General features: G+C 41.7%; 1 protein-coding gene across 1 annotated transcript in view; it reads right to left on the reverse strand.

Annotated features, from left to right (window-relative positions):
- ATP1B4 (ATPase Na+/K+ transporting family member beta 4) overlaps positions 1-24191 on the reverse strand; it is a 122007-nt gene that overhangs the window by 44348 nt on the left and 53468 nt on the right. Inside the window, exon 3 of the mRNA XM_075323903.1 lies at positions 17616-17763. Coding sequence (XP_075180018.1) covers positions 17616-17763 — 148 coding nt within the window. The remainder of the gene's footprint in view (positions 1-17615; positions 17764-24191) is intronic.

Below are 24191 nucleotides of genomic sequence, written 5' to 3' on the forward strand. Positions count from 1 at the left end.
CCAGTCATAATCCCTCATCACTCCCTGGCAGTGCCCCCCTCCCTTCTTGTTCTCAGTGTTCCACTTACACCTCCATGGCCATGTCCTGTGATATGGAGATGAGGTGGTGTGGGAACAATGGACACAGGATGACTCCCTGCCGTCACCCTGTAGTAGGAGCTGCTAGCTAGTTAGCAAGGCTATGGAAATAGCCAGACAGAACGACTCCAGTAAAAAATGGTTCATATCTCGCAAGCCATATTTCCGATAAATATGGCAACCATAACAATGGTGTCTCCGCATGCGGACGATGCCGGCACACCCTTTTTATGGGAGCAGGACATTGGGAAATGCCCCAGGCGTGATATCAGCCAATGGGGAACTGGCAGACAGGTCATGAGTCCCCTCGTTCTGTAGCTAAATTCATAACTGTCACAATGAGAGCATTGGCGTCCGCCTACGACGCTCCCAGGCAAAGTTATGGCCCATATTCCATGTTGTGGATTGTCCATAACTCAAGCCAGGGGTGGAGCAGTGCTCCCTGTGAGGTCACTAAGGTAGGAGGGGACCTGGATTTGTCCAGGTTGATAACCCTACTTCGGCCATTTTCCAGTGTTCTTTCGCTGGGGGTCACGTGCAGGAAACATCTGCGGGAGTTCCTAGAAACCTGGTCTACAGCGCCCCCCTGTGGCCAGACGCACAAGGTAACTGATTGAATTGCATACCTGTTGTAAACCATGCTTTGTCTGTAACTGTACTCTGACATAACTGTATATTCTGTAGATTCCCTATTGTATATATTGTAGTTTCTAGTGTGCTTTAGGCTGATTAAATTATATAATTAATCTTGGGCTGTTCTGTTATCTCGATCTTGAATCCCACGTCTGTGTGTTCGGCTAATAGTTACCGTAAATCGGTTGGTGGCAGCGAATTGTGCCAAGGATTATTGTGGGGAGGCCAGTGAGATTCGGGGAGATTTTATATATTCCGCCCGCGGAGGTCGGGGGAATATATACCTTACTCTCACCGGGGACCCTTCAATAATCGGCATAAGTAGTATAGCGGCCTCCTTGCTTATTGTCGGGCAATTCCATAATTGGCCTGACTATAAGAGAGGCGCTAGAGAGCGCGTCACGTGCTCTGTCTGTCGGTCGGGAGGTATAAAGGAGGGGTGACCCCCCACTTGTTACCCCCCGATTGTGACGTACTGGTAGCCAGCGCGGGGGATTTCTGAGTGACCCCCCCGGTGGTTTGTGACAAACCCGATGTGTACTGTGGCTAGGAGTGCAGGGAACAGGGAGCCGGCACTGGCAGTGTGAGAGCGGCGGACGCTGGTAACGAAGGTAAATACCGGGTAACCAAGGTAAGGGCTTCTTAGTTACCCGATGTTTACCGTGGTTACCAGCGTCCGCAGAAGCCGGCTCCTGCTGCCTGCACACGTAGCAGAGTACACACACATCGGGTAATTAACCCGATGTGTACTGTGGCTAGGTGTGCAGGGAGCCAGCGCTAAGCGGTGTGCGCTGGTAACCAAGGTAAAGATCGGGTTGGTTACCCGATATTTACCTAGTTACCAAGCGCAGCATCGCTTCCACGCGGTGCTGCTGGCTGGGGGCTGGTCACTGGTTGCTGGTGAGATCTGCCTGTGTGACAGCTCACCAGCAACCCGTGTAGTGACGCTCCGGCGATCCCTGCCAGGTCAGGTTGTTGGTGGGATCGCTGGAGCGTCGCTTAGTGTGACATCTCACCAGCGACCTCCTAGCAACTTACCAGCGATCCCTATCAGGTTGTATCGTTGTTGGGATCGCTGGTAAGTTGTTTAGTGTGACTGGGCCTCTAGTTGCCTGTGATATATTAAGCTCTTGGTGGTGTAAACATCATTTGATACTTTGCAGAGTGGTAAATAAGGTATTCTGGATCCCTGCTGATCCATCACTAATATCGTAATCACTGGTGTTCCAGCTGAGGTTCATGATTATTCATGGGTGTCTGGTAAAATATAAATATACCCATTATTTTACTGCACAACAAAGCGTTTGGGGTACACATATAAATATATGCATTATGTGCACACTTGTAATACACACACTTCATTCTTGAAAAGGCATTAGATTTATTTAGGGCTACTGTATTTGGCTTTCTCATATATATATATATATATATAAGGATTTGGATTTGGTGTTTTCGTTGTCGCTTGAGATTTGCAGTTGATAATCTGTTCCAGTTTCCTATTTCACAAAGAATTTGTTTATTAAATATTGTGACAAATGGAATTCTCCTAAATTCTCTCATAAAATCCCCTTCAGTCCTGTTATTCTATAGGATCTACATTGTTTGGGACCATATTTATGACTCGGAAATGACCATCTAATACTTTCCAACAAGCCCCTGCTTTGCAGTGTGAGATTTTTTTCAATGGTAACATTTAGGGTAGAAATCTCATTACAATTTCCTAATCTTATGTGATACAATATGAATAGTTATTTATTGTTTCCTGTAGCATTGACGTGATAGAATAAAACTATTGCGCACATTTCTTACCACGTACAAACATGTCACATCAGCTTCCCTGATGCCTCACAAACTCTTGGGCAGTTTTATTTAGGGTTTGGTAAATTTGTCATATTTCTGTCTCAATTTGCGTAAAAAAATCATGTCTTCATGACTTGCACCACATTAAATATCTATTTTAGGCTATGTGCGCACACTGCGGATTTGTTTCTCCAGCGACAAACACACCCTCTGGCAGAAAAACGCACCTACCTGTGGAAAAACCTCACCAAAAATACATGCGGTTTTACCGCAGTTTTGGTTCGGATTTACCGCGTTTTTGCCTGCGGTTTTGTCCCTGCAGTTTTTTAACATTGTCAATGGCAAAACACTGGGAAAAACGCAACAAAACACAGAAAAGAAGTGACATGCTACTTCTTTTTGCTGCAGAAATTCTGCAGCAAAACATGTAAGGAAAATAGACTGTGTGCGCACAGCATTTTGGATTTGTCATAGACTTTGCTGGGGAAGGACTCAATGAAACTTATGAACAAAAACGGCACCAATTCTGCAGCAAATCACCAAGCAAAACTGCAGCAAAATGCAGTGTGCGCACAGGGCCTTAGACACGTTTAATTAACTCTCTTCACAATGGCCATAACTTTGTCCATTTACTATATTACAAAACTTTTCACCAAAATTACTCAATTTTTTATCACAAAGTAAGCAAACTAATAGGTGGTGTCCACTCAGATTACAACCCTGTGCATGGCTATGGAAAGATGTTTTCTGCACCTTTATTTTATTTAAAGGAAGATACTAAAGGAAAGACAAGCGCAATAGGGTCTTATCTGCAAGAAAATCAGTAATGCTGAATTCATTGAGTGCTCGCCTGGTGGTGGTTCTGTTCCCACAATCCGGGAATACACTCAAAGATGTGGCTTCGGCGGCCCCTTGGATTGCAAAAATAGATAACAGGAGATGAAGGGTTAAAATCTTCGCTGCCGCTGAACAAGATGTGTAGGATGTGAAGACGTCAAGAGAGGTAAGTATATTCCAAGAAGTTTATTCGGTCTAAGCGTTTCATAGTATAAACTTCTTCAGGACCGAAACATCTCTAACTCAAGTTCTGTCCTGAAGAAGAAGTTTATACGTCGAAACACCTAAACCTAAAAAACTTCTTGGAATATACTTACCTGGCTTGTCCTCGTCATATCCTACACATCTTGACCAGCTGCAGCGCGGATTGTAACTCTTCATCTCCTGGTATGTATACCTTTATTTTGACTTATTTCTACCAGCTGGGGTTCTGCTGCAATTAGTCATTAATTTGTATGAATATATGTGATTGTGGAGAAATAAATATTGACCTATTTGCTACATTTATTGCTTGGTGACACCTTATTTCTATATTTTGTTATACTCATATAAATGCAGTGTTTGTCTAAATACTATGGTTTGGGGATTAGGTGAAGTGTAGCTCTTCATACCATAATCATTTTGGGTATGTTACCCCGTGTAGGACATGTATGTAGTAGGTACAAGGGTTGCCGTGTGTGTAGAGGTATTACATAGTCTCACTGTATTTATCTACCACTTATTATTGCGTAAATATATATATATATATATATATATATACATATATATATATATATATATATATACATATACATATATGTGTTATGATACATTTTGAATACATCGTTCCCTCTGTGTGGCACAGTTGATCCATGTTGGTTGATATCGGTACGGGTTTTTACTTGCGTATTTCCCAGATGAAACATTACTCTAGATAAAGTTCACGGTAACAGATGGAAATTTACTTAAGTTTATTCCCATAGTGCAATGTAGTTATGGGAACAGTCAGTCATGGAAATATATCATGCAGAGTTCTGAACATCTATCTGTGACTGCGGGAATTAATTACTAAGGTTTTAGCTCATGGTTATTAAATAGCTGTAATGAATGAAGCCAGAAATAGGACGGGGACGTCGTGTACAGTAGTGCAGGCAGGAGACATCCACTTTCTCCAGTGGCTCCATGCTTTGCGTTTGCTAATAGATGGGGAGCCTGAGATCAGGATATCCCCTAATTGGACATCAATGTGGAAATAAAAAATGAATTGTCTTATGGCAGCCTCATTAGTGTAACAATTAAATGTATAGGGTACATAATGCTTTGATATAAAACAATATCTAGGTTTAGATAACATCTCAGGGCCTTCCCTATATGATCCACCACATTATGATCTAACATGTAAACCGTGAACAGTTGACATTTGATTTTGTGTTCGTTACTTGACAATACAAGGGTATTCTCAAGTTTGAAATTTATTCCCTATCCTACCGCTGGGGTCCCCACTGATCCCAAGATGTGGGGATCTGTGGACTGAATGCGAAGGTCGATCAATCATGCACAGTGCTGCTCCATTCATTCTAATGGAAGTGCCTAAAGGCCCTGTTACACGCAACGACATGTCTAACGAATACGATATGTCGTCGGGGTCACGGAATTTGTGACGCACATCCGGCGTCGTTAGCGACGTCGTTGCGTGTAACAGCTAGGAGCGAGTGTTAACGATCAGAAATACTCACCTAATCGTTGATCGTTGACATGTCGTTCATTTTCAAAATCTCGTTGGTCGCTGTGGAAGTAGGTTGTTCATCGTTCCTGAGGCAGCACACATCGCTACGTGTGACATCCCGCGAACGACGAACAACAGCTTACCTGCGTCCTCCGGCAACGAGGTGGGCGTGTCGATATATGCGGCTGCTCTCCATCCCTCCGCTTCTATTGGTCGGCCACTGTGTGACGAACCTCCCCCTTAACAAAGAGGTTGTTGGCCGCCCACAGCGACGTCGCTAGGAAGGTATGTGTGACAGGTGTTAGCGATATTGTGCGCCACGGGCAGCGATTTACACGTGACGCACAAACGACGGGGGCGGGTATGCTCGCTAGCAATATGGTAGCGTGTAAAGCCCCCTTAAGATGAGTTTAGTGCTGCACTCTGCAATCTCTAAGGCTATATGCACACGCTGCAGTTTTTACTGCACACAAACTGCAACCAAATCTCCAACCAAAACTGCACCTTGTCACAGAGAGCCTGGAAATGTAAAAAAATAGATAGAAAGAATAGATAGATAGATAGATAGATAGATAGATAGATAGAAAGCTGTTTTTTTTATTTATTTATTTTTGGTAAAAAAATGACGTGGGGTCCCCCCATTTTTCATATCCAGCACAAGAACAACAGCAGCTGCAGGCTGTAATCCTCAGATGTCTGCTGTACCTTGGCTGTTTATAAAAATAGAGAGGATCCCATGCTTTTTTTTTAAGTATTTGATTTATTAAAAAAAAAAGAAAAAATTGCCGTCGGATCCCCCCGTTTTTTTAAAACCAGCCAAGGTACAGCAGACAACTGGGAGCTGATATTATTAGGGTGGGAAAGACCATTTCCAGCCTAACAATAGCAGCCAACAGCCGCCCCAAAAGTGGCGCATCCATAAGATGCACCAATTCTGGCGCTGGACCCAGCTTTTCCAGATTGCCCTGGTGTGGTTGCAATCGGGGTAGTAAGGAATTAATAACAGCCCATAGCTGCCACTAAGTCCTAGATTAGTGATAGTGGTCATCAGGTCATCACAGGGTACTGCACAAACTGCCCTCCCCGTGCAGTATTCAACCCCCCATGGTTCTGGGTCTCTATCCTACAGTACTGCCTCCACCAGCATTCACAAATCCTAGATACACTTCGCACCACACCTGTCAGGCACACCAGTGGGCTGCTTAAGCAGGAATAGGGCCGCCCACCTTGGAGTCAGACAGGGAGGTGGGAGGTGTCAAGTCAGTTCAGTGGTAGCCCTCAAGCTGTGAGGAGCTCTGAGGAAGCTGGGAGTTGGAGCTTCCAGGAGAAAAGTAAACTAGGTCGCAGACCGTGGTCTGGACCAAGAGGAGTCGGACCCCCGCTCACAGGGGATTGAGGCTAGGTGCCTGGAACCCGTCAAGGAGGATGGTCAGCAGCCTAGTCTTATCACCGGTCTGGGACAGAAGGTACGTCAAGGTACACGGACCCTAGGTCGGGGAGAAGCTTCAGGCGACCCAGCAATTAACCTGCGGAGAACAGGGCCTTTATGGACTGTTCCTACCAGCTCAGAGATCGGGGGCACTAGCGCAACAAGGGGGATAGGGCTTTCCTAGCAAGCAGCCCACTGAAATCCCGAGTGTGAGCTCCTGAGAGCAGGCTCCTTCACTTAGCCATAGTGGGGGTTGGGCCTGGACAGCTCCAAGCTGTGAGTGCAAACAGAATATGCAATCAGAATGAACTCGGGTGAAGCCCTGATGTCACAGTTGCGGGACCCACAATACCGTGTGTATCGTAGCAGTGATATCATGGGTTCACCGCTGTGAAGTTCAGGCCGTGACTGAAGTGAGCCGCGTGATCAGTGGTGACATCACTCAGGTGAGTCCTCCACCTGTGACTCACTTCAGTTGTGGCCTGATTTGCGGTCACAGCTGGAGGACTCCAGCTGTGACCTGAAATCAGCTGGGTGAAGGCACTGCTGATTGCACAGCTCACTTCAGTCACTCGGGTGATTTGCTGTCACAGGTGGAGGACTCCAGCTGTGGCTAACCTGAGTGACATCACTGCTGATTGTGCGATTCACCAGTTGCTGCATGGAGCTCACAGTGGGCAGTCTTACTCTATGGCACTCACTGTGAGCGTCAGATGTAGCAGTGCTGGAAGCGTCGTGGGACCTCATGTGGATTACGTCGGACCTGAAAAGGTGTTTGGGGGTGTTAATAAAGTGGTGAAAGAGGGTGCATTTTTGTCTTTTATATCAAATAAAGGAGTTTTTGGGTGTTTGTGTTTATTTACTTTCACTTACAGATTAGTAATGGGGGGGTGTCTCATAGATGCCTGCCATGACTAATCTAGGACTTAGTGAGTGCTATTGGCTGCCATTAACTCATTACCTCAATTGCCACCGCACCAGGGCAATAAGGATGAGCCAGATAAAGTCCCTTGACTGTCCCATCTAATGGATGCAGCATTTCCAGGCGGCTGCTGGATGATATTTTTAGGCTGGGGGCTCCTAATAACGTGGGTCTCCCGAGGTTGAAAATACCAGCCCTCAGCTGTGAGACTTTATCTTGGCTGGGTATCAAAATTGGGGGGACCGCACGCCGGGTTTTTTTAATTATTTATTTATTGTACTGTGTGATTTAGACCGACTTCTGTGACTGGTTGCAGTCAGACAGCTGTCACTCAGCATCTCAGCATGAGGCGCGTCTGACTGCAGCCAATCACAGATGGGGAAGCAGTGAATATGTATGAGCCTAATGAGTGGGTGCAGTGAATATGTATGAGCCTAATGATCGGGTAGGGAAGAAGAATGCACAAGGAGTAGAGGAAAAAAACAGCAACTACTCAGGAAATAAAAAAAAACCTTCTTTATTGCAAAAATCATGCATATAAAAACATAGTGCAATATTAAAAGTAGACCATAGGGAAGAAGAATGAGAGACCGCGGGAGCAGTGTGACAGCAGCGTCGTGCTGGTAATCGGTGAGTATGAAACGCTTGGAGAGAGAGACACCGACACCAATATGCCAAAATCACTTCAGCATTGATTTTGTCATTCTGGAACTAAGTTGGTGAGTTGTGTTTTTGTTGACAAAACCGTGGGTAAAACGTAACAATTTGTAACAATTTTGACACAAACAATTTGTAACAATGCGTTTTGTCATGTGTTTTTCATCACCTCATTGATTTCAATGGGTGACAAATGTTCACAAAAACTCAAGAAGAATGAACATGCTGCTTCTTTTTTGTCACAAAATTTTGTCAAAAAAACTGCTGACAAAAACTGCAACGTGCGCATAGCAAATCTGACTTCTCATAGACTTTGCTGGAAAGTCAAAAGTGAGAAAGTTCTGACAACAAAACTGCACCAAAAAATGTGACAAAAACTGCAGCGTGCACTTATAGCCTAACAGTCCCACTAAGAATGAATGGAGCAGCAATGTTCGAGATTGGCCTCCACTGCTTTCACTTGAAGCTCTTTAGAGTCCCAGCTCTTTGGATTGGTGGGGGCCCCTGCGATCACAACCCTGGAGACTTAAAAATTTCATACTTGAAAGTACTCCTTTAAATTCTGCTGTAAACTGATACTCCTGATCCCCAGGTAAACAGAAATGATGAGCGAGCACTAAAATGCTCGAGTGCTCATTACTTGAATCGAGTAGGTCAGACACTTGACTTAAGTGACAAATATAATGGAAGTCAATGAAAGACTTAAGCATGTTTCCAGTAGACCCTAAAGCCTACTTTACACGTTGCAATTTCGCATACGATCTTGTATGCGATTTGCAACGCCCCCATCGTATGTGTGGCACGTTCAATTTGTTGAACGTGCCGCACAAACGATTAACCCCCGTCAAACGTACTTACCCATCCATACGACCTCGATGTGGGCGGCGAACATCCACTTCCTGGAGTGGGAGGGACGTTTGGCATCACATCGACGTCACACGGCAGCCAGCCAGTAGAAGCGGAGGGGCGGAGCTGAGCGGGACGTAAACATCCCGCCCACCTCCTTCCTTCCGCATTGTGGGCCGGGAGCCGCAGGACGCAGGTAAGATCTATTCATCGTTCCCGGGATGTCACACACTGCGATGTGTGCTACCCTGGGTATGATGAACAATCTGACGTGCAATTCTAGAGAAAGGTACGATGTGTATGCGATGAACGTTTTAACATTCAATCGCAATCGCACGTACCTATCACACACTGCAATGTAACCTACGATGCCGGATGTGCGTCACTTAAGACGTGACCCCGCCGACACATTTTAAGATACATTGCAGCGTGTAAAGCAGGCTTTACAGGAGGAGTGAAAAATTGCAGAAATGGATGAAAACAGCGCTCAAATGGAATAGGGATTCCCTAACAGGTCGCTGCTGTGAACTAAATAAATAAATAATAAAAAATATGATGTTGGGTCCCCCCTATTTTTAATAACCAGCCAAGGTAAAGCACGCAGCTGCGGGCTGATATTATCAGGCTGGGAAGGCCCATAATTATTTGGCCCTTCCCAACCTAAAAATACCAGCCAGTAATCAAAAAAGCACTTTATTATCAAAAATAATCCCACAAAGTTCCTCTGTAGTAGTCCACAATCCTCGAATGCAGCCCCAGCGATTGTGAATAGCAGTAAAGTAAAGTTATTCACAGGTGGTGTCTACAACTCTCATGAGAGCTTCCAGTTCAATGCTGCTCTCAGCAAGACCCAGTAACCTTGATGAGTGTTGTTATCACTACCTGTTGCCTATGAATCGCTGTACTTTACTGCTTTTCACAGTTGCCAGAGATGCATTCAGGGATCGTGGACTATGATGAAGAAACATTTTTGATAATAAATTGGTGACTGAAGGATAGTGTGGGGGAGTCTTTATTCTAATAAACAATTTTTTCTTGTGTTATTTCTTTATTACTGGGTTAGTAATGGGGGTGTCTGATAGATGCCTCTTCATTAGTAACTCCTGGGCTTGATGCCAGATGACATTACAGAGATGACATTAACCCCTAAACATATTACCCAGATTGCCCCTTCACCAGGATAAAGCGCCAGAATTAGCGTATCTAATAGATGTGTCAATTCTGGGGTTACTGTGGGATGATATTTTTAGGCCGGCAAGGGCCAAATAACCATGGTCCTTCCTAGCCTGATAATACCAGCCCCCAGCTGTCTGCATTACCTTGGCTGGTTATCAAAAATAGGGGGAGCCACGTTGTTTTTTTAATTTATTTATTAACAAGTACATTAAACTACACAGGCAAGGCACTAATTATATATCTAACGGATATCTATGTGCCTTGCATATGTAGTTTACTGTACTTGTTAATAAATGAATAAAATACCAGCATGGGGTCTTTTTATTTTTGATAACCAGCAAAGGTAAAGTAGACAACTGATATAATCAGGCTGGGAAGGGCCATTGTTATTGAGTTATAGCAGCCCGTAACTACCCCAGAGGTGACTTATTACATTAGATGCATTAAATTCTGGTGCTTCCCCTCAGTTTTTCTCAATTTCTCTGGTGTGGTGGCAATTGGGGTAATGCTAGTTAGGTTTGATGTCAGCTGTGTAATGTCAGATGGCATCGAGCGCTGGTGTTAGAAATGGAGAGGTGTCTATCAGACACCCCCATTACTAACCCAGTAAGTTAAAAAAAAGAAACACACACAAATATTTTATTTTGAAAAACACCCAACTCTAGACATGGTTCACCAATTTATAAAAAGAAAGAAAAAACATTCAGCTCTGAAGTAGTCCACATAGTGAGCAAATGGAAACCTGAAAGACATAAAAAGAGAGAAAGAAAGACAAGATACTGTCCCTATTTCACCAATTTAGTGTTAAAAATTAATCTCCCCAGCTCAGACGTACCCATGGCGTTCCCACGGTGTCCATTGATTCTGTTACTGACGTCACCATTAGTGAGGTATCACGCTGTCCTCTGTGTGACCCGGCAAGAGAGGTGATAAGCGGTAACGTTACTGATGCCATCACCGCTCATTACAGAAGCCAGGTATCGCAGAGCGCAGCCTCATCCAGAGTGATCTATGAAGCGTCATTCTCAAAACGAGGTCCATTAAATCAATGGACGTCGTTGTAATGCTATGCATAACATCTGAGCTGTGAGGATTATTTTTTATATAATAAATTGGTGATCGAGGGACAGTATCTTGTCTTTCTTTCTCTCTTTTTATGTCTTCCAGGTCTCCATTGGTGGACTACATCAGATTCGGTGGTCTACTTCGGATGTTTATGACTTTCTTTTTAATAAATTGGTTAACCAGGGCTTGGTTAATCAGGGTATGTTTTTAAAAAAAATAAGGGGTACCCTGCACCATTTGAAAAAAAAAATAAAATTAAAATAAATAAATGTTTCTTAAGTTAAACAAGGCAAAAAACACTTTTTAGTGCAACATAAAAGGCACTAAACGGTTCAAGTAAACAATCCCTGCTCTAATCTAATCTCTCCCTCCTAGATCAATTCTCCCTGAACTGCTTCCAGCAGTGCCGAGCATGGAGCCCCCAGGTGTCATATAGACCTGATGACGCAATGCAGCTGGCCAATCACAGTAATGCCAGTAACCAACATGCATTATCATGTATGACAGGTATTTCCCATGCTGATTGGCTGTCTTGCAGCCGCGAAACATGGGATTCCAGCATGGCGCTTGATCCCCGGCCGAGTAATGAGCGTGCCCGAGCACCCCGACGCTTGCTCATCATAGTAAACAATCATAATTATATTGAATATTGGATTGTAGGAAAAAAGACAAAAAATATCCCCCCACAAAAAAAATTCCAGCTTCTTTTTTCTAACCGTATAAGGGTTGCAACTTTCACTTTTCATTTTTTTCTGGACAGCTTATCAAAGAATCACGGTCAGAGAATATTTTTTATGGACACATTAGAAAATTTCAATAAATCTTTATCAGTGATCCAAGTCTACAACCCATAATTCTGATAAAAAAAAATGTATTTGCATTCTAAACTAAACTAAATAAACTAAACTAAATAAACTAAAGTTATGCTAATTATAATCAAAATCAACTATATAAGTTTCTACAGTTTAAAAAAAATAAAAAACATGGACGCCTTACTTAATGTTTTTTGCTTTTTCTTTTAAAAAGTGCCCTATTTTTACGGACTGTACTGATATTTCTGGACTGTTCGCTACCCAGAACCCTATTTTGTGTCATGTTACAATTAGAAGGGAAAGGTGTATATAAAATTTGTTTAAGTGTGTCTTAAATGTTTGGCTACATCTCCCTCCTTCTCATTATCCTGATTGTGGCGGTAAGACAACTGGCTGCAGCAGAAGCCGCCTCCCTGCTCACTAAGCCCTGCCCTCTTGAGTATGCTCCACCCCCAATGACCACCAGCTGAAGGGAGAACAAATCAGCTGCAGATTAACCTGTGATTTCTGCAGGAAACAAGATTAATTATTTCAACACTATGAGGAAAATGCTGACGATTAATAGTGGGTCACCTGTATTTCTTGTTTCAGTCAATCAATAATTTCAAGGCATATTGTTCTTTTAACACAAACAGCTGCTTGCATGTATCATGAAAATATGTAACAAACTGCAAAGTTTTCTGAAAATCCCAATGCTGATTTTCAATGCTGAGCTGTGTATAACCCCCACCCACATCACTGATTGACAGATTTCTGTGTTCACTATGCATAGGCAGAAATCTGCCAAGGGTTATAGAGAGTTCATTAATTTGGAGCACTACATGGCAGCAGGATTACTGGTCCTCCAGGGATATATTCCTGCTGCTAAAACAATGATTTTTATCAAAACTACAGGAAGCAGCCCAGTAAATTATTCATAGCTGGAATCAGCGTCTCTGGCTCTACATTATACTGCTCTCATATTAATGGCAAAAACCTGGTGATATTTTCCCATTAGGCAATTCATTATCCTGAGGCTATCTTACCAGACAATGTTACAAAACAACACAAAAATATTTAAAATAATAATGTTTGTTTCGTTTGCTATTGATTAGCATTTTTTTTTATTACAGTATTTTTATGTATAGGTCCTAACTGTAGGGTAACAGTAGTGTTATTCTTGAGTCAGTGGACAAGCTAACCCCTCCATCCCAGGCACCACTGATAAAAATACAGCTTTATTTTTGTTTGTAATGGAAAAACTTTTTCTTTTTTTTTTTTTTAAACATGGAAATAAGATTTATTTTAAACATCATTTCCTCTGAAGAGTTGAATTGGTGAATGGAAACTTTTCGGCTGGGAAAATATAATATTTAGACTGACTTTGATCTACTCTCTAAGGGAACGCTAAGCTGTACTATTTTTGTTTATTTTAAAACCAGATGGACCATTGTCGTGAATATGATTTTGAAAAATCCTTTTATCGGATACGGAAAACTACTGCCTTTTACAAAACTCTATCCACATATATACATATATATACAGCTATGGCTGAAAGTTAATATTTGGTTGCACACCATTTGGAATAAATAACTGCAATAAATCACTTCCTATGACCATTTTCTCCCGCATCTTTATGGAAGTAAAGACACTTCTGAAGAAACGCGCACAACTGGACAGCGACATATTTTTCTTTTTTGTGTTATACCATGCCTGATGAAGAGACCTGAGTAGTCTCGAAAGCTTGCAATTATTACCATCTTTTCAGTTAGCCATTAAAAGGTATCAACCACTGAGGACTCTCTGTTCTTTTAAACAATTTTTTTTATGACCATCAACACGCTTCTTACACCTCTAATTTTGGACCACTCTTTTGCAATCTGCTCCAGATATTTCAGGCAGCAAAACAACCCAAAACATTTTTGTACCTCCACCATATTTGACTGTAGGTACTGTGTTCTTTTCTTTGTAGGCATCATTCTCATTTTCGGTAAACAGTAGAATGATGTGCTTTACCAAAAAGCACCATCTTGGTTTCATCTGTCGACATGACGCTTTCCCAGAAGGATTACTTACGCACATTTTGGTAAAATGCAGTCTAGCTTTGTTGTGTTTGTGTCAAAAGTGGGGTCCTCCTGAGTGTCCTGCTATACTGTTTCATTTCAATCAAATGTTGATGGATAGATTGTGCTGACACTGATGCACCCTGAGCCTGCAAGACAGCTTAAATTTCTTTGGAACTTGATTGAGGCTGCTTATCCGCCATCCTGACTATCCTGCATTACAACCTTTCTTCAATTTTTCTCTGCCATCCACGTGCAGGGACATTAACTATAGTGTCAAGGTTCGTAAACTTCTTCATTATGTTCATCACCATTGACAAAGGAACATCAAGATCTCTGGAGTTGGACTTGTAACCTTGAGATTGTTGATATTTTTCAACAATTTTGGTTCTCATGTCCTAAGACAGTTCTCTTTCCCTTTTTCTATTTTCCATCCTTACTGTCACACACACAGACAGACACACAATACGAAGACTGAGTCAATTTACCCCCTTTTTATCTCGTTTCAGGTGTGATTTACCAATTGCCCACACCTGTTACTTGCCACAGGTGAATATGAATGAGCATCACATGCTTGAAACTAAGTTGTTTACCCACAATTTTGTAAAGGTGACAACAATTTTGTGCTGTCCATTGCTGGGGGTTTTGTTTGAAATTATTTCCAATTTCGCTTTTTTTTCCTTTGATCTTAGTGTTGTTACAATACACACAATTGAAGTAAATGTGTATAACAAAACGTGTAATTGCAAGCTGAAGACAGGAGTGGGATGATCGCCGACGGTGGTGTGGGCTTCACAGGCACCAATTCCTGCCTTGCTTCAACTGGATGTGCATTGGAGCTTGCACAGCCAGCTGAAATGCATTGTGGCTCAGAGAGGACACCTCGCGGAGTGTATGCTGGGGAGGGTGAGTAAAATGTTTTGTGTTTTTTTTCTGTTTGCGACAGAGAAATCTACAAGGAAGGGCCCTGGAAGAGGACATATATACCAGGAAGGGGACAGAAACCAGGATAGGGAAAAATATACCAGAATGTGCGCAGGAGTGGAATATATATTCCAGGAGAGGCCCAGGATGGGACACATATGTCAGGAGAAGTACATAGATACCAGAAAAGGACAAGTAAACAAGATGGGGGCATATATAACAGGGTGGCCTAGAAAGGGGACACATATACCACGAGTAGGACATATATGCTAGGAAGGGAAGAAATAAACCAGGTTGGGGACATATATACCAGCATGGGCCCGGCATAGGGATATATATACCAGGAGGAGGACATATATATCCATATATAAACTTGGCTTTTATTAATACAAAACATATAAGGCTGATAAAAACAAGTATTGAAAACCTACAAACCTACCCTCTATTGACTTACTGCCACATTACCTTTAAGTTGAGGCTCTACAGCCAGGTGTACTTTGGGATTATATTAGTTATTTGCAGACACTGCCTTGTTAATATTCGTATTGTGCATTCTATTATCAGTGCCCTGATACTTCATTGGGGATAAGTACAGGATTATTATGTCTATCCCCTTATTTCATCCATTTTTTTCTCTTGTAAATCATGTTTTTAAATTTTGTTTTTGTCAGCCTTACATGTTTTGAATCAATTAAAGCCATGTTTATATGTAAGGAGCTGGGTGTGCACATTTTTACTATGCAGCTTTTTTCCTCTAATAGTATAATTCATTTTTTGCATAGTTTTTGTTAGCACCCCTCCTTTTATTTCTATTTATTACACTGTGGTGTCCACTACTTCTTTCTTAACAAAGTGTTGCAAGGAGCAGTGTGTGGGGGGATATTATACAGAGGGGCAGTGTGTGTGGCTATAGTATACAGAGGGGTAGTGTGCTGAGCGATATACAGAGGGGCAGTGGGTGTGGGAGGATATTATAAAGATGGTCAGCTTGTGTGGGGGGATAGTGTAGAGAGGAACAGCATATGTGAGGAGATATTATACAGAGGGGCAGTGTGTGGGGGTATATTATACATAGGGCAGTGTGTGTGGGATAGTATAAAGAAGAGCAGTGTGTGGGGGATATTATACAGAGAGGCAGTGTGTGTGTGAGAGATATTATACAGAGGGACAGTGTTTGGGGGATATTATACAGAGGGGCAGTGTGTGGGGGGATATTATACAAAGGAGCAGTATGCGTGTTGGAGATATACAGAGAGACAGTGTCTGTGGGAGTGATATTATACAGAGGGGCAGTGTGTGTGTTGGGGGGATATTATACAGAGGGGCAGTGTGTAGGGGGTAGATGTTATACATAGGGGCAGTGTGAGAGTGATATTATGGAGAGAAGCAGTGTAGATGTGTATTATGGAGAGGGGTGGTGTAGGGGCTGTATTATTAATTTTATAAGGGAAATAGTTCATTTTCTGGAACAATTTCAAGGGTGCTAATACTTTTGGCCATGACTGTATGTGCACATACATATATAAGTTTTCCAAGAGTTGCGGTGAGACTATGGAAGGTCTGAGAGGTGAAGGAGGAGCTGAGTTGGAGCCTGGTGAAGCCTGAAGGGGGCCTGAAGATTTTGCCAGTATGGAGCCCTGAAATTCCTAGTGGAAGCCCTGCTTATATACAGCATTCTGGAATACTGTATATAAGGGCTCACTGGTGGTGGCCGCAGCTCATAAGGGAAAAACCTGGTGACAAGTTTCCTTTAACTATTTCCTGCTTGCAACCTGCACTGAAATGTCTTTAACATATCTGTTGAAGTGAATCTAGAAGATCAACAGAAATCTCAACTACTTAGTAACTGTCAGGGTTAGTGCAAAGGATTTGAGAATATGTTTGGCAGCTAAACACAAGTAGTTGTGCGCATGATGAATGTGGATTGAGGAGAAATTCTTTTCTGTTAACAAAGTCAATAATCAACATTTATCACTCATTTCCCATTTTTCAATTTAGGTAAAGAAAAGTCACATTTGATATTGTAGTAAAGTGAAAAAGCTGCACACTAAACACTATATTATAAGGAAATATTGGTAAAGCATAACCGTTTTAGGAATATTAGAATAATGAAAAATACATTTAGCTAACTGGAAAAAATGGAAAACATGAAAAATGAAAATTGCATAACTGCTAAGGATATTTGAAATAGAAGAGATATTAGCAAATGTATTGATCAAAGCAATTGTGCCCGAATACCACGACAAGGTAATCTCTTATTATTGGGGAACCTAACCGTAAATGCCTTTCTATGTGCAACTAATTTTCTCATTACCATTTGATATTGTGTCAGTCTGTGCAACACTTCTCTACACTAACATTTTATAGTCCCAGTTTTTAACACCGATGAAAGCTGTAATTGTGCAACTATGGCGCAAAGTCAGATATCAGATTTAAGTTGTGTTAATTTTCTGTCAAATAGAAAAAAAACCACAATGTGGTAAAATTTGCAGATATTACATTTTTTGGTTTATTTTCTAAAATGCTATTGAACTACATTACATGTGATAAAAGAAACTAATTGCTAATAGTTGAAAATGGAGACATCCTTACCATGAAAGGCACACACACGGGATTACCAATATCTGATAAATTCACAGACTGCTTCCATATCGGAGGATTCTCTAAATGTAGTGATTTATTTTCTTACCCCAGCTTTTTCCGTTTCGTCCTAAGACTTCTTTTTTCTGTGGATTCCAGATGAATAGTTTGAGGTCTTGCAGCCATTCTGCCCAGCTTTTCCTCTCTTCCATCTGGGGCTGCCCGTCAGGATGTGAATGTCTTCCATCCTGACTGTCCTGAAAAACAGAGGTCCCTCCCATTAGTAAAAAAAATGACAGTCACAAAATCTGTATAGAAAAAAAAGAAGAGTTAAGTTTATTACCACTATTGTTGTTTTTACACTCACCACAAAACAATTACTCTCTAATCCTGTCTTAGGCTATGCACAGGTAAAGTATTTGGTGCACAATATCTGCACCATTTCTGCATCTCTTCGCAGCAAAAACGCAGGACAAAAACAAGAGTTTTTGCTGCTTTTTTTGGATACGTTTTTCTTTGCTTTCAATGGTGAAAAACGCTGCAAAAACACTAAAAGAATTGACAAGCTGCAGATTTATTTTCTGCACCAAATCTGCAAGGAAAAAAAAACTAAAAAAAAGCATCAAAAGACACACTAAAACGCACTGGGCGCACACAGCCTAAGGCTATGTGTACATGTAAAATATTTGGTGCAGACATTTCTGCACCATTTCTGCATCTCTTGGCAGTAAATAAGCAACGGTAAAAATGCAGGTTTTTGTCCTACTTTAAAATGGGTGAAATCTGCAGCAAAAACACTGAAAAAATTGACACGGTGCAGATTTAAATCTACACCAAATCTGCGAGGAAAAATACTCATCATGTGCTCGAGATTTCAGGATTCTCATGCAATTTGATGGCATCAGGAAACCTTCAGGTTCTGAGACAAATCTGCACTGAAAAATACATCCATGTATATGTTGTGGTATAAGTGCATAATATACTCTACTTAATGATTGTTGTCTTCCGGTTTCCAGCGCCGCTCTGTTCCTCTTCTCACTCACGTGACTTCTTTTCCGACACTGCCTTGTAATAAGGCTCCATAGACTTACAATGTCAAAGCAATTTCTGGCTCTCAGTGTGATCCGGCAAGTCGGAATAAGGGCAATTTCATGCGCTATGGCTGCTGCCCCCACCATAGACAGAGCGGGAGCTGTATCCATAGCGCACAGAATAATTGACATGCTCATTTTATGAACGCACGGATTTGGGTCAAAATTTTAGCACCCAAATCGCTGCGTTCATAAAAGCATCGTGCGCACGTGTCATGCACAATCTTCATAGACTGTGCAGGGGACGCAGGACGCATGCAATTACACTGCAGTGCAATACGCAACGTGCGCACGAGCCCTTAAGGCCACAAGTGAGAAGAATGTAAGAGGAGAGAAAGTACTGCACAAGAATAGGGAGCACATCCAAGTCAATATATATAAAAAGTATATCCTTTATTGTAACAAAGTTAAAAGCATAAAAACAAAAAAACACACCCAGAAGTGAGTCGAGATGTAACAACCCCCATATCAAAGCCACAGTAAAATGATTACCAACAATTTAAACAAAAATTGTAACACATAAATATGTACACAGCAATATATGTGCAATTACATGTCCTCTAGAGATGGTATAAACCAAGTCCACATTTTCCCTGAGGAAGCCGCTTTTTGCGGCGATACTCGTGGTGCTTCACCCACGGGACATTCCCTCACTACCCCCTTGCCTGTCCGCTGGCATTCCACCTTCTCACAAGATCTGCTCTGACCTATGAACCTTGCCTTTATCATAGATTGCATTTTTTTTTTAAAAAATGGCAGAGTAAAGGGGGCTTTACACGCTATGATATCGTTAATGTTTTATCGTCGGGGTCAAGTTGTTAGTGACGCACATCCGGCGTCATTAACGATATTGCAGCGCGTGACACTGACCATCGACCTTAAGCGACCTCAAAAATGGTGAAAATCGTTCACCATGGAGAGGTCGTCCCAAAACCAAAAATCGGTAATGATTGATTATCGATGTGGTTCATCGCTCCTGCGGCAGCACACATCGCTATGTGCGACACCGCAGGAGCGAGGAACGTCTCCTTACCTGCTGCCGGCCGCAATGCGGAAGGAAGGAGGTGGGCGGGATGTTATGTCCCGCTCATCTCCGCCCCTCCGCTTTGATTGGCCGGCCGCTTAGTGACGTCGCGGTGACGTCGCTGTGATGCTGAACGTCCCTCCCCCTTGAAGGAGGGATTGTTTGGCAGTCACAGCGACGCCGCCAACCAGGTAAGTGCGTGTGACGCTGCCGTAGCGATATTGTTCGCTATGGCAGTGAACACACGATATCGCACACACGACGGGGGCGGGTGCTTACACGCTCGATATCGCTAGCAATTGCTAGCAATATCGTAGCGTGTAAAGCCCGCTTTACTGCATCACCCTTGGCCAATCACTTGGATCATTGTATACATATTCTATTGTGAGTAGTCCCTCTGTTGATCTTTGTGTATCTGTACCTTCTTCTTACCTTATATACTTTTATACACATATTCATGGATGGACTTGGTTTATACCATCTCTAGAGGACATGTAATTGCACATATATTGCTGTGTACATATCTATGTGATACAATTTGTGTTTAAATTGTTGGTAATCATTTTACTGTGGCTTTGATATGGGGGTTGTTACATCTCGACTCATTTCTGGGTGTGTTTTTTTGGTTTTTATGCTTTTAACTTTGTTACAATAAAGGATATACTTTTTATATATATTGACTGGGATGTGCTCCCTATTCTTGTGCAGTACTTTCTCTCCTCTTACATTATGGTCCTTATACTGCATGGGTGAGCACTCATTACTTACTACTTTTGGCGGTGCGCCCTCCCCCTCTTTTTCCACAAGTGAGAAGAGGAGCGGCGCTGTGCTGGAAACCCGGGAACACAACAATTGGTAAGTATATTAACGCACACGCACATGCAGACAGCGTACTGTAACTAAACTATCTTCCTCGTTCTTCATATTTAGAAGTTGTGTTACCTGCAGATTGGTTGTTTCCAGGTCCTGAAAGCCCCATTGATTCCACAATAGACCCCTGAGAATTGTGCTTTGTGCTTTTCAGCACACAGGTGCATACATCCCCGGCTGAGCGTGTACACAGACCGGAGCTAGGATTCGCGTGTACACAGACCGGAGCTAGGATTCCATAGAAAGCATAGGCTATAAATCCTATGCTTTCTATTAAAACCACACTCTGGTCTGTGTGCATGCAAATATTACAACCCCAGTTACACTGGAAATCGGATTAAAGAATAAAAGTATTTAAATGCAGCAATGCCCCCCCAAAAGTCTTTTATCACCTTATGGGTGGCATAATGTGAAATAAATTAAAAGTAAAGTAATAAATAAAAAGTTGAAAAAAAGAACCACTGCCAATTTAAATTAATGTTACTACCCCTTTTCTGTAAAAAAACAAACAAACAAAAAAACAACGTAGAAAGTAGAGAGTGAAAAAACATAAAAATTAAAATTAGGCCCCATGTATCATGAAAAAAAGATGCTAAATGTATTTGAATAACTGAGTGAGGAAAAACATGTACAACTCTTTAGGCTCTGTGCCCATGTGTGCGTATTGCATGCAGTTACGCTGCATTCTGCACTGTAGCATAACTGCATGCTTCCTGCGTCCCCAGCACAATCTATGAAGATTGTGCATAATCAATGCCCACGTTGCGTTTGAGAACGCAGCAATTTGCATGTTGCCAAATCGCTGCGTTCTAAAAAGCAACATGTCACTTCTTTCGTGCGCTTTGCATGCTGTATCCATTCTGTCTATAGGGAGAGGCAGCTTCCAGAGCGCACGAATTCTGCAGTCACCAAAGTTTCAGAACGGAGCTTTTCAGCTGCGCTATGAAGCGGACATGCAGTGACAAAACGCTGCGGTGCAGAGCGCACACACGTGGGTACATAGCCTTAAAGGGAATCTGTTAGCAGGTTTTTGCTACTTCATCTGAGAGCAGCATAATGTAGGAAAGAGACCCTGTTTCCATCGATGTATCACTTAGTTTATTGGGTGCAGTGGTTGTGATATAATCAGAGTTCTTAGATGTAGCATGTAGTAGAGCTCCAAAAGCTTACTTGCCCACTCCACAGCTCTCTGTATACATTGTATATTGACAGTGTGATGCTTATCAGAGTAGGAGATGTGGTTGGGCCAGGGCTCACTTGCACTGCAGTCTGGGCAGTGATAATGTCCTGGCGATTAAATCTTCATTGAATGAAAACAACAACACACAGCCTAATAATTTACACTTAAATCTGTGATTGAACCCCAACTTCATGGTGTCCTCAGATTACATAGCAAAAACCTGCTGACAGATTCCCTTTAACCCCATATCAGCATCCTCCATACATATACTACAAACGTCAGTAATGGATAAAAATGGAGCGGACTCACCCAGACCTATACTAGCAGAAAATAGCTGATACACACAACTAGGATTTAGCTCCAGCAGCATCAGATTTATTAGGCTGTGTGTTGTTTCCATTCAATAAAGGTTTAATCACCAGGACATTATCACTGTCCAGATTACAGTGCAGGTGAGCCCTGGCCCAACCACATCTCCTACTCTGATAAGCATCTCACTGTCAATATACAATGTACACAGAGAGCTGTGGAGTGGGAAAGTTAGCTTTTTGAGCTCTGCTACATGCTACATCTAAAAACTGTGATTATATCACAACCACTGCACCCAATAAACTAAGTGATACATCGATGGAAACATCGATGGGTCTCTTTCCTACATTATGCTGCTCTCAGATGAAGTAGCAAAAACCTGCTAACAAATTCCCTTTAAAGAGTTGTACATGTTTTTCTCACCCGATTATTCAAATATATTTAACATCTTTTTTTCATGATACATGGGGCCTAATTTTAATTTTTATGTTTTTTCACTCTCTACTTTCTAATGTTGTTTCCCTTATTGTACTGAATTACTGAAATAAATAAACTTTTTGATATATTCTGATTTATTTAGATGCACCTGTATGTAGTATCACCATCTCTATAATAGTCCAATCTATCAAAATATAAAGAGAATTACCCGATTGGTAAACACAGTAAGCAGAAAAAAAATTAAAGACACAAAAATTGCGCTTTTTTTGGTCACTGCAATACAGCCCAAAATTCTGTAAAAAGCTATTAAAATGTCATATCCATCCTAAAGTGTTGTCAATATAAACACCATCTTGCGCCACAAAAAATAAGACCTCACACAGGACAGGTCTTGGAAAATGATCAACAATCAATTCTTTTTTTTATTTATTTATTTATTTTTTTACAAATGTCTGATTTTTTCTTTATTACTAAAATAATAATAAAAAAAAAATTGACAAGTTTAGTATTGCCATAATCATATTGATTAGGAGATCATTCTGCGAGCTCATTTTAACCACAAAATGTACACCTTAAAAACAATTCCCAAAAAAAAACAATTTAAGAATTACATTTTTATTTTTACAATTTCACCACACTTTTTTTTCACGGAAACTGGTAATGTTGGGAAGGAAATTTTGCTTTTCCGCCTTGGAAATGCACTAAAAATGTAAGAGCATTTTTTACCCGCTGATTTTCCACATCTAATGCAAGTCTATGGGGAGATTCCACACAGAAAACTCATCATACCTGCAAACGAAATTGCCATGGTGCGTATTGGATAAACGCACCTCAGGGAAATTTACGCAACATAAAAAGAGGCACAGCGGACATAAGATTTGTATTAATCCCATCCACTTGCTTGTACTGTAAAACGCTTTGTTTTTGATGCAGCAAAAGCACACAGTGTGAAAAACATGAGTAACACTCTTGTGGGTATGTACCATAACCGTAAAATACAGCTGCTGTGTGGTGAAGAAGATACTCATTAACCCTTCATGACCTAGAATGTATATATACGTCCTAGGTTGCCTCCCCCTGATTACCACGAGCTTGCGCAGCGCGCCCAAGGTCATCCTCGCATATGTCTGCTTATCTTTTATCAGTTGATATGTGCAGCTAACAAGCGCAGGTGTATTGGAAATCCACCAGTACCTTTTAACTTCGTAAAAACTCTGACAACACGATCTAACTCGCTCCAACGGGGATCTCGCTGTTCTCCACTGCCATTAGCGACCTCGTGATGCTATCACAGGGCACCAATGGGTTGGCATGGCAGCGCGGGCTCAGATGATGATCCCTATCGCTTCCATGACCAATGACGTGTTTTCTGTAAATGTCAGAAGAGCGCTGACACTCACAGTAACACAGCATTTCTGCTGATCAGAGCGATGCTGATGCGTCGCTCTAATCAGCATCAGCGATCGGACAGTGCAGTGATAAAGTCCCTTAGAGGGACAAGTAAAATCAGTAAGAAAAAGAGTTTTAAAAAATTATAAACAATAAAAAAATCCTAAAAGTTCAAATCAACCCTCTCTGGTCCCATTTGAGAATCAAACAGTAATAATAATAATAAAAGGAAAATACACATATTTGGTATCGCTGAGTTCAGAAATGCCCGATCTATCAAAACATAAAATCAGTTCACCTGATCTGTACACGGCGTAGTGAGAAAAAAATTCCAAACGCAAAAATTACGATTTTTTTTTTGGGTTGCTGGAACATTGCATTAAA

Source organism: Anomaloglossus baeobatrachus, chromosome 9 (genome assembly GCF_048569485.1).
Source record: "Anomaloglossus baeobatrachus isolate aAnoBae1 chromosome 9, aAnoBae1.hap1, whole genome shotgun sequence".
Lineage (NCBI taxonomy): Eukaryota > Metazoa > Chordata > Amphibia > Anura > Aromobatidae > Anomaloglossus > Anomaloglossus baeobatrachus.